The sequence below is a fragment of the Mesitornis unicolor genome, unplaced genomic scaffold (assembly GCF_000695765.1).
Source record: "Mesitornis unicolor isolate BGI_N332 unplaced genomic scaffold, ASM69576v1 scaffold8381, whole genome shotgun sequence".
Taxonomy (NCBI): Eukaryota; Metazoa; Chordata; class Aves; order Mesitornithiformes; family Mesitornithidae; genus Mesitornis; species Mesitornis unicolor.
Genome location: NW_010161641.1, coordinates 39,571 through 52,382, shown reverse-complemented (window position 1 = coordinate 52,382; position 12,812 = coordinate 39,571). Strand labels below are relative to the sequence as shown.

At 50.0% G+C, this 12,812-nt stretch overlaps 1 protein-coding gene across 1 annotated transcript in view; it reads left to right on the top strand.

The window, feature by feature from the left end:
- The window catches only part of RGS8 (regulator of G-protein signaling 8), a 14,863-nt gene extending 13,972 nt beyond the window's left edge, over positions 1-891 (top strand). The window contains exon 6 of the mRNA XM_010193392.1: positions 575-891. Within this exon, the coding sequence (XP_010191694.1) occupies positions 575-757 (183 nt within the window). The 3' untranslated portion in view covers positions 758-891. The remainder of the gene's footprint in view (positions 1-574) is intronic.
- The last annotated feature ends 11,921 nt before the right edge of the window (positions 892-12,812 follow it).

The window sequence follows — 12,812 nt, the reverse complement described above, 5'->3', positions numbered from 1 at the left end:
GGGAAAGAAACCAGGAAAACGCAAGTTGTTGGCTTTGCAAACAAACAGCAGTTATAGCAGGAGCGTGGTTTGTTTTTTCAAGTCCCTGCTCAAGATAGCGTAACATGAAGCTGCTATGGGAAAAAAGAAACAATTTATTTTATAACAGCAGAGTTTAAAAACAATTAATAAGAATGTAATAATACTTTAAAGCCAGCTGGAAGTTCATTTACCCTTATATTTGGCCTGTAGTGAAGAATAAAGGGACTAGAGAAATTTTGGTTGACAGGAGCAAGGTTAAGCTGAGTCAGCATTTTTAGAAGATGTGCTACATAAACCTGTGCTTAAGAGTATGAATAAAAGTAAATTGATTTCCAAAGTGCTCAGATCAATATAAACCTAGTTCAACTTTTCCAAATCTGGGCCAGGATTTGTAACACTGGATCACTAAACCTCATGGTGTCTGGGGGGCATGGACGCGGGTAGGACCTTGGTTCTGCTGCTGCTTTTACAGCCACAGCTGAGACAAAATGGGCCGTTTGAAGCAGGTAAACTGATCACTTAGCACCAAACTCTCTTCTGCTACTTTTCCCAGGTGAACATAGACTTCCAGACACGGGAGCTGACAAGAAGGAACATGCAGGAGCCCTCCCTCTCTTGCTTTGACCAAGCTCAGGGGAAGGTGCACAGCCTGATGGAGAAAGACTCTTACCCCAGGTTCCTGAGATCCAAAATTTACACAGACCTGCTGTCTCAAACCCAGAGGAGGCTCAGCTAGAGCAGCGATGGGGCCCTCAGAAACCATCTGCTTCCCACAGCAGCCAAAACCCATGTCTAAATGTGAAACTTTCTTGGTGTTAAAAGCAGTGGGGATGAGAAAAGAGGGAGAAGGGGAAGAGGAGGCTTCCAGAGCGTGATCCAGACGCGGTATTAGGACTCTCTGAGTTTCTGTGCTTTTTCTTGGTTAGCGGTAGCATCCTGCACTTGTTGCCTCTCTCTAGCACAAACCCATAATCCTCTCTAGTCACAGGGTCATCTGCTGGGCAGGCAGATTTCCTTTAGAATTACTACACTGGTCTGTGTGTAAATACTGCTACTGCACCTTCCCATCCCTCCAGCCATCTCCCTGGCTCTCACCTCTCCCTTGTGTTTGGAGGGGCCCTGAGAGCAGTTCTGAAACTTGTGGAGCCAAGTCCAGTCCACAGCATCCTCTTCCACACTGGCTGCCGGGGTCTGGATCCAGAGACCATCAGGAGGGAGAGGGAAGGCAAAGGCACATGATTGATGCTGCTTCCCAGAGTGGAAACCATCAGCAGACTTGGCTCACCTTTCCATTTTGGTTGCACAGCAGCTGCTAGCCTGTCACAGTCCCTTATCTTCCTCAAGTGGAGTCTAGGAGTTATTTTCCATCTGTGAGGGAGCTGAGTTTTTCCCATGAGGAAGGTAATCCCAAAAGCTCTCGCTAGACCTGGCCAGGCAAATCTTCTAGTGTGAATGATTGCTTTTTGTTAATATTATTTATTTGTACTGTAGTTCAGCCTCAGTACCCCACTCATCGTTTAGGCTTCATTGTGCTAGGCACCATACCAAAACCCCACACAAAGAGGTTCCTGGCCACCAGCGACATTAGCAGGCTTGGTGGCATCTTGGGAATGAGTCCAGAGGAGGAATGTCCCATCTGCCCCATGCTAAGATGTAAGAAAAGCACAAGACCTTCCTGCTATGGCAGATAGCTTTTTTTCATGTCATACCTGACCAGCACACGGCAGGGAGAGGTAACATGAAAATCACACCTAGATTTTTTTTTGTTATTTATTGATTATTGACTGTTGTTGTTACCTGCCTATCATCCACTGTGGGTTCAGTGCCACGTAAAGAACTACTAAAGGCACAGACCCTGCTGTGTGGTGCTTGCTTAAAAACAGGACCCAGGGAAGCCTGCAGTGAATGGGACGAGCATCTGGGTGCGAAGGGGCATGTGAAGGGTGCTCTGGCCCTGTTCCCACAGCCTGGATGGCCAACTGCATGCAGGAGAGGACTCAGTGTAGATGTCAGTTGTATAGCATCTCCTCTGTGCTGTGCAGGGGTACTGACCATCTGAAGGCCACATTTCCATGGCATTGCTCTTCCAGATTGTCGGCTGTCAGATTCTTGCAATATTTTCTAGTGGAGAAGCAGACAGCCTGTCTGTGGATTTAAGCCTACAGAGCAGAGGTTTATTTTTTCTTAGTTTCATGGAAGCCTGGAAAGTGAAACCATGGATCCTTTCCTTCTCTCAGTCACCCAGAGATCAGAGGCTGTAAACATCTGCTCTAGCTGAGGACGGTGGGGAGGTCTGATACATCAGAGAGCTGGTGATAAAGGTGTAAGGTGGTGTAAACAAGGTAGACTGATTTCTGAAGCTAAGCATAACGTGTTTGAAATGACATAAAAAAACTCCTGCTTAGATATTAAAAGTTACTGTCCATGCATTAGGTAGGAAACAAGTTTCGAGGCTTTTTGCAAGGATGCTGTGCAGGACATTAGGACAAATAGGTTTAGGATTAAGATTGGGATGGTAAACATACTTGGTTTATTTTGGAGGTGTATTCCTGTGGTCTTTAAGACCCTAAAGTCTAAATACAGTGCAAGTGCAAAATTTATGTTCAGTAGGGAAATCTGCTTCTCAGTACCTATTGGTTGGCTCTACAGTTCTCCAGCTGGCTTGTAGGAAAAGGTCAGTGAAAGGTGGGCACTGGAAAATGCCCCAGATTCATCCAAAGGGTCTGCATCATGCAGTGGCTCCACTGGCCATGAGTTCAGCTGTTCTTGGCAGACAAGGTACCTGGCAAAGGAGTCCTGGTGGGACAGGTCTCTGGGGAAACTTGTGCGATGCTCTGGAAGGAGTCAGACAGAAGCAAAGGATATAAAGTCAGGCATCCAATGACTGTCCCTGGTGGTATCTGGGCTATACCAAGTGGAACAGTCACATCACCTGCACAGCCCCCTCCTGCTATAGGTGAGAGCAAAGGAGGAGGGCAAAGCATCCCACATTGCGGTGAAACACTCTCAAGGGAGGATGCAAAGCCACTGACTGTGAGGAGGGGCTGGAAGAACTCTGCTTTCCAAGAAAGGTGCCTACTACACCTACATCACACAGGATGGACAGGGATCTCTCAGGGGCACAGGTTTCTTTGGCTGAAGTGGTTTACCTTCCTGTGGTGTCAGTTATACCCAGTGTCACCGAGACTGCAAAATGGCTTGGTAACCGGTGATCCAGCCACTGCAACATGGCAGCTCAGCTTCCCAATGCTGTGGCATCAAACAAGCCACGCTGCAAGGGATGGAAGGAGGCCACCTGGTCTGGCCCTGCCTTCCTCCTTTTCAGTCTCCTCCTGATTGTACATGCAAAAAGCATCCCAGTGCTGCCCTGGATGTGAGAGGCAGCAGCGGGCTTGTGTAGCCATTGCTTTTAAAGAGAAGGCAGAAGGACATGTTAACAGCCTTGTGGCAGCTCTCTGAAAGCCACCAAAACACCTCCTGAGTGGGCTTGGAGGATGCTGACCTCTAGTGCCAGCTGATACGTCCCAGCCAAGGCTTTTTGGCAGAGTCCTGCAGCCACCCACGGCACTGAGGGTCACAGGGACAACCTGGCGATGGGGACACAGCAGAGACAAGATGTTTTTGTCGAGGAATGAGGAACAGGAACTCAGAAGTGAGGACAATTCCCAGGCTTCCCTGATGGCTACAAAGTCTGGTCCTGTTCGGAGTATGACTCCAGAAAGCCCAGGAGGTAGCGTCTCTCAGTGTCAGTGCTGGCATCCTTTCAGTTCATGTCAGGATTCATCGAAAAAACTTCAAAGTGGCCAACACCTTGAAAAAAACCAAGCTCCCTCCCTCCCCCATCAACCCAGGGAATCGCTTTGAGCAGGCACACTCTGAGATGGCTTTGCTGCAGTTGTCACAGGAGCTGTCTTCATGCAGGCTGATGTCGGAGAATTGTTTTGCCCGTTAAATCGATGCCAGATAATATCCTTCACGGGAAACATCCTGGAGCACAGAGCGGAGCAGAAGTATTGTCTGAGTCTATCACGGTTATTTTTGTTGCTGTTCTTACAGTTTGCCTCTATAGCAGGAAAGCAGACTGGTTATTTAAAGTAATTTATTTTTTTTTTAAAACAAGAAATTGGCACCAGCTGCTTCTTTTATGCCAAATGTCAGTCTGAAGTGAATTAAAATAGGCAGCTTATAGCTCTTCCCCTTTAACCAGGGGCTGATTAAGGAAATAATGACTGAGCCAAAGCTTCAGAAAGCATTGAGTGATGACTAATCCCCATCAAGGACAAATATCCTATCTTTGATTCATCTCTTACTGATGTGGAAGGGATATTCATAACTTACAAACCCCATTTCCCCCCCCCCCACAAGCATACACCTCCAAAATCTTCCTCCTGTTTCAAGTAATGTCACAGTGTGCCATCACATGAAGAGAGAAAAAAAAAAGAAATCATTTTGCTCAGCTGTTTTCATTCTGTGTGTTTGCTGGCACATACCCAGTCAGCTCCCAAGTCCTTTGACAGCAAAAGGGAAGAAGAGTTCCCAAATTGCCTTTTCTGTAAGCTTCAGATGTGGTTAACTCCAGAAACAGATGCAGAACGCGAATCTGCTTTGAGCTTCTCCTGCTCCAGCCCGTCAGCAAGGTTTGGGATGATTTCCACCACTTTTATGGGACTTGTTCATGTACCCCTGGGTCCCTACCCTCCACACTGGGAAGGTGCGAAGGGTAAAGTCCTGCTGGTCTAAGCAGGGGAGGGAAATCGGTGTGTGTGTCTGTGGGTGTGGGTGGGTGAGAGTGCATGTGAATTCACTTGTATGTTATTTAGTGTCTCCTACTAGAGAAGCTTTTCTGAGACATAGATGTGCATGTTAAAATAGGAGAATTAGGCATAAATGACATAAAATGAGATTTTAGCCAGTGTTGTGTTTGCTTCGTGTGTAAGTTTGACTAGTAATAAGAGACATAAAACTCTGCTAGGCTTCCAGTTACCCCTAAGAGCACATGTATTGAACTGAACTGAATGTTCACTAATAGACACAAAACCAAAATGTTTACAGCATTCAGAGCAATAGCAAAGCATACCTCATGCCAGTCCTGGAGTGCCTCTCACCCATCAGTGCAAGCTCTCCCACCCTGGGGGTTCCTCCCTTCAAACCCCTCTCCTTCTCAGCCCTGGCCCAGTGGACTTCCCTGTTCCTCCTCTTTATGGTTGCCTCCCTGAAGCACTCCTGTCCATGCCAACCTTCCTCTCCACCAGCACTGCTTGTCCCTGTATTTCTGAGCCTGGGTCTCTCATAACCTCCTCCCATGCCCTCCTGTTCACATACCCTCCATCCCCATTGCACCCTCCTCTCTTCTTCGCTTTTTACTTCCCCAGACACTTGTCTCTGGTCTTGCTATCTCTATCCTACATACCTCCCCTACTGTCACTAGAAAGCTGCTAGTAGCTATTCCTTGCTCGTTATGTAAGAAGAAAACACGTAATTTCTGCATTATCTTTCATTCCTGGGGCTGCTGCAGTTGTCTCCTTCCTTGGTACTGTGTTTTCTCCAGCATCGACACGTTATGCCACAGAACTGGAATTAAAGTACATTTTGCTGCTAGACCAGAATGCTTTTCTCTACCACGCACCCCTTGGGCTGTGCAGAGGCTCGTCTTGTCCCCAGTGTCACGTCATCTTCTTCCAGCCACGCTCCCTGTGCTTGTGGCAGGGGCTGGCTAAGCGGGAGGGCAGCCGGCTGCTTCGGCAGGGTCACGGCTGTGCTTCCTCTTGGCTTTCTGATCCAAAAAAAAAAAAGAAGAGTGTAAATAAAGGTGTGTGTGTGTGTGTTGTGTTTGCTCAGTAAAGTCAGTCATTCTGCTCTGTGCCTCCTCTTGGTTTTACTGGAGGGATGTATCTCTAATTTGAGACTGCAGTAAACTCAACTGGAGTTCAGGGGACTGAGGGCATGGGAGGGAGGTGGCAAAAGGGGATGAGCTTGTTCCTGAAAAAAAACCACATTTCTGGAAAAAAAAGGCAGAGAAGAAAAGGCAGTGCCTGCTTCTGGAGGGGCCTGGTGTACCAGGGAGACATGGGGACCAGCTGTGGTGTGAATAGCTTGTGTCCTGTAGCCCCACAACTCCCAGTTTGCATCATGCGCTGCGTGCCTCAGGCCGGATCTGAAACATGACAGATGAGAAGCTGCTCAGCTTTGCATTTATAGCGTAGATAACTGCATTATCCTAAGAGAAATGTTTTCAAGTTGCTCTATCAGTGCCCGCAGCCACCAGCTAAAAAGCAATGAGGAGAAGGAAGCATCTTGTGTTGCGTTTACTTATGCAGTCCTCTGTGGGATTACTGGTAATGAAGAGAGCAGGGTACAAGTACTCCCTGGGGTAGATCCCCCTTCCTTAAAAGCCACGATTGAAGTATCTCATCTTCCTATAACCTCTCTTCCTCCTCCTCTACAAGCAACACAAACCAAACACACATAGATCAGATTTTTCCCTTAAGCTCTCTGGCACCTCCATCTTTGGTGGGATGGCCATTCTTACCAACAGGAAGGGGCCTTGAGGACCCAACTCCAGACCCAAGTACTGAATAAGGTTGTCATAAATAATAAAGATGTCTTATTGTTTGGGAAACATCCTTGTGAGTGACTCAGAAGAGATTTAGGAGGGCATTACTGCTCTGAGTGAACTCAGAACTGAGCCAACAGGTACCTGAGTAGAGAAAACAGCTCTTTTAAAACCTTCCCTATGTCACATTTTTACTTTAATTATGTCCTGATGCTGTAGCTGTCTCCACAGTGCCTGGGTGCTGCTGGTGCTGGTAGATAACAGCAGGAGCTGTCTGGGCAGGATACCTGGGCTGTTCAGTCTGATCCCTTCCCACCCAGGGGCAGGCATGGGCTCAGGTGGGCTTTGACCTTCCCTCCTCATTAGCTTCCCATTTGCCAGGCTCACCTTCCCCTCTGCGAGGCTGGAGAAGCTCCTCAGCCATACCAGATGTCCAGCCATCGATGCTATCCCCACCAAGTCGAGTCCCTGTGTTGTGCAGTGCTACTCACCTGTGCCATATAGAGACCACGAGGAGGTAATAACCAGCCTGAGGCTACTCGCTCTGTGCCCAAGTGTCTGAGGTGCGAGTCGATCACATCTTCTAGCATGGAGAGGAGAGTGGGAGCTGCAAGCCTGGGGATAGAGGGGTGTCTCCCAGCAGAACTGATGAGGAGAAAAGGATGGGAGAAGCTTGTGCCTTCTCTGACACTGCCCTCATCCTTCTCTGTGCTGGTTTCACTGGTGCAGACATGCTGGACGTGGCAGCAAAAAAGGGACGCCTTAACTCTGAGCAGTCAATCGCCTGTGTTGAAGCAATTTAGACCCACTCTCTCTAGAGGTACGGTTTGGGGCGATGAGTTAGAAATATTGTCAGTAGGATCTAGGAGGCTACAAGGAAGATAAGTCTGAAGAGCTTTGTGCCAGTGCTTTGCTGTCCTTTCCTGGGCACGCTCCGCTGCTGCCTGTGATGGATTGCCCACCCCAAACCCAAGGTCCTGAGCACGAGCAGCATCAGGATCAGTTGTCCTTGGAGAAGGATGTACTGCCCCTGTACGCATCCTGCAGGGAGAAGTGGCCACGGCTGGGGAGCAAACTCTCTTCATCAGCCCATTAAACCCCCTGACACACAGCCAGAAGTGGCCAGGGCGAAGGAAACACCGCTGGGCCATCGGCCTTTCCCACAGACCCGGTGCTACAGGTGGCATGACTCCCACCTGCTCCTCTGGTAGTGTTCTGGTCACACTGCCTTATTGCCAGAAGTAAAAAGTGCTGGGCCCACTCTCAGTACCAGGACCAGCAGTGGGGGGTGCACAAGCAAGGTCTCCCAGAAAAGGGAGCAGGGCTGATGGATCGAGCCTGATCAGGCCATGAAAAGCAAACAAATGCTTTCTCCATCTATAAAAAGCAGTCCCAGACTCCAGCAGGCAGCTTACATCAAGGTCTTGGCTTGATCCACCCTTGGGGGACAAACTGGGGAGAGGCACAGAGTCACTGGTAAAGCCCAGGGCAAGGGCTGGCAGTGGGGATGGGGGCAAACAAGCAAGGAATGGGAAAGGCAAGGGTTGGCTTGGTGGGCAAGGGAAGGCACATCTGGGGATATGGTGCGTGTGAGCTAGAGATGGGCAGTGAGAGCTGGAGAAGTCAGAGCAACTCAGAGCCCCAAGGGCCAGTTTAGGGAGTCTGGAGGAGCTTGGACTTGCTGGGGAAGTGTTGGGCAGCAGCTGGGGGCAATCCTGCGTATTAAAAGGGGAAGGGGAGGCGTTATGGGAGCAGAGATCAGAGTGAGGGCAGCTGAGGGGATTGTTTGGTTGTCAGAAGAAGATTGGATGGCTACTGCCCATCTGTAGTAAGGACCTTGGTGAGGAAGGGCTGGGCCCAAGCAGAGCATCCCCTGAGCAGGTCTGGCAAGCAAGGAAAGGCAACGACCTGGTTCTGGCCAGGCCCTGGGCACAGTGAGGGCACTCCTTGCCTGGTGTGCAGCTGACAGCCCTGCCAAAAGGTGAGTGTTTGCTATGTGGTTTGTAGCAGGTTGCTTCTTCATTTAAAAAGAGAAATTAAATTAGCTTGTTTTTCTCTGGGAATGGTTGCAGTGGAATTTTTCAGTCCCTCTGTCTTCTTTCTATCTCCCTTTTTTTTGCCCTAATTCTCTTTCCTGCTTTTATTGTTTTTCCTTTTCATCTGCTGCTTCTCCCCTCTAAGCCTGTCTCTGAGCCAAAACAATTTGCATCCATCCAAGGAAGGCAGTAGTGCTGCTCTGCCTCTCTCTTAGTTAGGATATATTTAGCCATTGCCTTTGTTGTCTTTTTTTTTCCTTCTTCTTTTGCTGTTCAGTGGCTTTAAAGAGCAGGTGCCAGGAACAGAAAGAGAAGATTAAAAATACCTGCTGTCAGATACTTCTCCCTACGCAGATGTGCTGCAGCGCTGTGCAAAGTGAGCACGTGAGCGGAGCGGATAACAACTGCCCCTCGAACAGCTCATTTGTAATTCTAATTTTTTTTTTTTTTTAATTTCAATAATTCCTTTCCGCACTGCTATGAATTTCCAGAGCAGCTATTTCCTCCCGTGCTTCATGCGAAGGCAGCATGTGCTGCTGTTGGGAATCAATTAAAAGCCTCAGGGGCTGCGGTGAGGGCCATCACACAGAGGCTGCTGAGGGACAAGTGTCGTTGTGCAGTACAAGCGGGGTCTTTTACCCTTTACATCTCTCCCTTTTACCCCTCTGCATTTGACGTCTACCAGATTTCATGCAGACAGATCCAGGGGACTTGTTGGACTCCGGCAGCCTCTGTTGAAGCAATGCAGAGGGCACGCGGTGCTGCCTTCAGGTTTTGCCGTTCCTGATTGCCAATTCTGTGGTTCCCCATCCCTTTAGGAAAAATCAAGTGTTGGGCTCCTTGGTGAGACTGCCTGGCCCACGAGTTCTGCGATGCAGTGAGACCCCAGCAGCATGGCTCACTGTTGCTCTTCCTCTTCTCCTCTTCCTCCCCGCCTCCCCTTCCTATCCATTTCTGTATCCTCCCCTCCTTATTCCACTCAAACCATGGTACCATAAACTCTCCTCTGAGCTTGGCTGTGCTTTGGAGCACATGTGCAAGGATGCTTGCCACCCTGTCACCTCTTCCTTCTTCATTCCCCATAATCTGCCTCATTTGTGTAGCTTTGGGGCCGAAAACTTTATTTTCCTATTTGCCATGGTTGTTGGCGCTTCACAAATGCTAACCCAGAAACAGCAGCATCAATACCTGGGGCTGAAAGGCTTTGTGTTTTGCTTCCAATGAGGAAGCCAGTAGCTGTACCCCTGCAGACACCAGTGCTGTGCTGGCAAAGGGCAGCTACTGCTGCAGCTCTCCCACTGTGGGCACCTCCATGGCCCAGCCATCTCCCACCCTAAGCATGCAGGGTCCCCCAGTGCACCCTGCCTGAGCCACTGGGACCTCTCCAGCGGAAATAAAACCCTGAGAGGGTCAGTCCCCATGGATGGGAGGTGGGCTTCATGTCGGCAAGGCTGTGGCACGGTTACAGGAAAGGAGCGCGGCCCCAGGCGTTGCGACACAGATGAGGTTTTTTTTGTGTTCCAAAACAAGGACTGATAATACAGACAAGCGAGCTGGAGCCGCGGGAGGCTGCTAAGCTAAATGAGACAGGAAGCACGTAATTAAATTAGATATAGAGCTCCATAAAGACATCTGAGTACACATACGTATTTGGACTCGGAGGCTATTGCATAACCCTGCTGAGGAGCTCCACAGCAGCAAATATTGTGCCTGCTGCAGCCCGCGCTGGTGAGTTGCCCGTTGTTGAACAGCATCTCCCACCCCAGCAAAGGGAAGAGTCAGAAACGATGCCCCAGGGGAGCAGAGCTGCCGGCCAGTGGGTTTTTGCAGGAGGCCAGTGTTTTGTGTGGGGTTCCGGTGGCCACGGCTGAGCAGGTGGAGGATCTGTCCTGGCAATGCCCTCCCTGCCAAGGCCAGGACAGCCAGATCCCATTCCCGCCACTGGCTCTGCGGCGTGTCCCACAGCCATGTGCTGGTTTCAAACACCCAAGTGTGGGACTCAGTCGTGAGCATGGCATTTCCTATGGCTTTGTGCATCTTCTGTCTGAGCGACCATGGTGCCCAAGAAGACACAGCCTTTAATTGACTTTTTCCCTCTCACTGAGAGTTTATAGAAGTCTTTCCCTCCCATGGGGGCTTGCAGGAACCAAGCTGTCACTGCAGGCATTTCCATACTTCTGCCTTGCCATCAATCAGCCTTGCCTCACCTGAGCCAAGTGCTTCGAAAAGCACTGCAGAGGGCACCAGGTAAAAACCACACACGCCATTGCACAATGCACTTTATTTCCATGAGGAAAAGCAGTGGGGAGATGAGGGCTGAAGCCAAGTGGAGGTTTCAATGGGCTGTCACACCAGGGCAGAGATGTGCAGAATTTCTCTGCTCTGGCTCACATCACTAGTGCTCCTTTCCCATGGGCCGGCACTGCTGTCCCAGCTGTGTTTTTGCTGTGTGGCTGTTTGGGGACCGTGGACTTGTTGCCAGAAGTCATCCACTCAGCTCTGCATGTCTATAACACATGCCCAGCCTCCTGGAGGTTTTCCTCTTGGCGTAACCTGCTTAGGGGATGCCTCAAAGCACTAGGGAGAGTTGCTACAGCATCTCATGACTTTACAAATCTGTAGGTGGGAGAATGGGCTGCAGCACCTAAGCACTGTTTTAGAGGGTAAATGTACACAGATGAAGTCCTGCTTAACACTAGGCATGCCCCAAAATGATGGGACAAAACAATGCCAGGGCATCGCTGAGTGCTGCACCGGTGCAGAAAACTGGGGAGGAGATGGATATGCAGGTAATGGAGGATAAGGGCCATTGCCACTCCAGACCTGTGACTGTTGCTGTTGGCCAACTGATACAGCCTGGATGTGAGTGCTAAGGGTATGTGTGCATGGCCAGTGCTGAAATATCCGAGTGTGACCCCCTCCTGTGGGAACCAGGAGCCCGTACCCATATCAGTATGGCAGCAAGTTGGGCTGGGGCATCAGGCTGATGTGGCCAAAGCACTTCCAAAACCTGTGTTAGATTGAGTGATGCCCATGCTGTGGGCATGCACAGACCTTCTTAGCATTTGCACAGGTAAAGGCAATCTTACAGCCCGCTTGCCCTTACTCATCCCCTTCTTTCCTGAAATCCACAGCAAGGATCACAGCTTTGATTGTGGTTTTAAGGCAGAGGGAAGACAGGAACAAGGGCTTTCTGCAGCTCCAAACATGTATCTGTAGCTGAATATCTGCTAACCAAGAAGTCTTAAACTTGTTTATTCAAGTGAGAAAAAAAAACCACAATCAACAAATCACTGTTGGTTGTCATGGAGCTCTCTGCTTGTTGCACCAGACCTTGGGGTTCACTGGTGCACAGTGAACCTCTTTCTCTTCATCCTTCTGTTTTACTGGTTCAGTCCTATCCCTCCAGTGTCCAACCTCTCTCCTGCTTTTAGTCTCCTCTTTCCACCCTCAGTTCCCATTAGGAGCCACCTTTATCAGAGGCTGTCCCACGCTTTGCTCAGGCTTTCTTGCATGTGCATCCCCTCCCCTTCTCTTGTCCCACCACAGACTCAGCAGGGAATTTGTGATGAAGAAGTGCAACTTCTGCCAGCATGGGGGGGCAGACACCGGCCCCAATTTATTGTCCCTGTGGACTGGCAGTGAGTGTCATTTTTGGTGGACATGAAATTGTTACCCTCTTCTGCTCTACCTGCAGTGCCAGGGGGATGCACTGCTCTGCCCCGGACGCCCAGGCTTTGCATCTGCCCCCTGGATGCTGCAAAACATCTGGTTCTGCTGGGGATGGGCATCCTTGGCTTCAACCACCTTGCAGCGCTGGGAGGATTGGAAGTCTTCGGGCAGCAGGACAGAGCTGACGAATTGCCCTGCATTATAGCGTCTGTCCTGTCCCTCTCACTCTCCCCATCTACGTCCCCGCCTGCCAGCGGTTACTCAGCGAGCTCTGCGCGTCGGTGGAAACGAGCCTGTTTTTTCCTGTTATCGAGGAAGCCGTTATGACTGTGATGCTCAAGGACAAGCCTGGGCCTCCCACTCCCCCTCCCTTCCCAGCACAAAAGCAGCCTACCTAAGCCGTTATCTTCGCGGGTGCTGCCGGAGCAGCTTTTGGTTGGTTGGAGGCTGGAGCGATGCCGGGTCCCCCTCCCAGCCCTCCCGCCTCCCACCCATTATAAAGCACGGCTCCTCGCCGCCTTTCCAGCCGA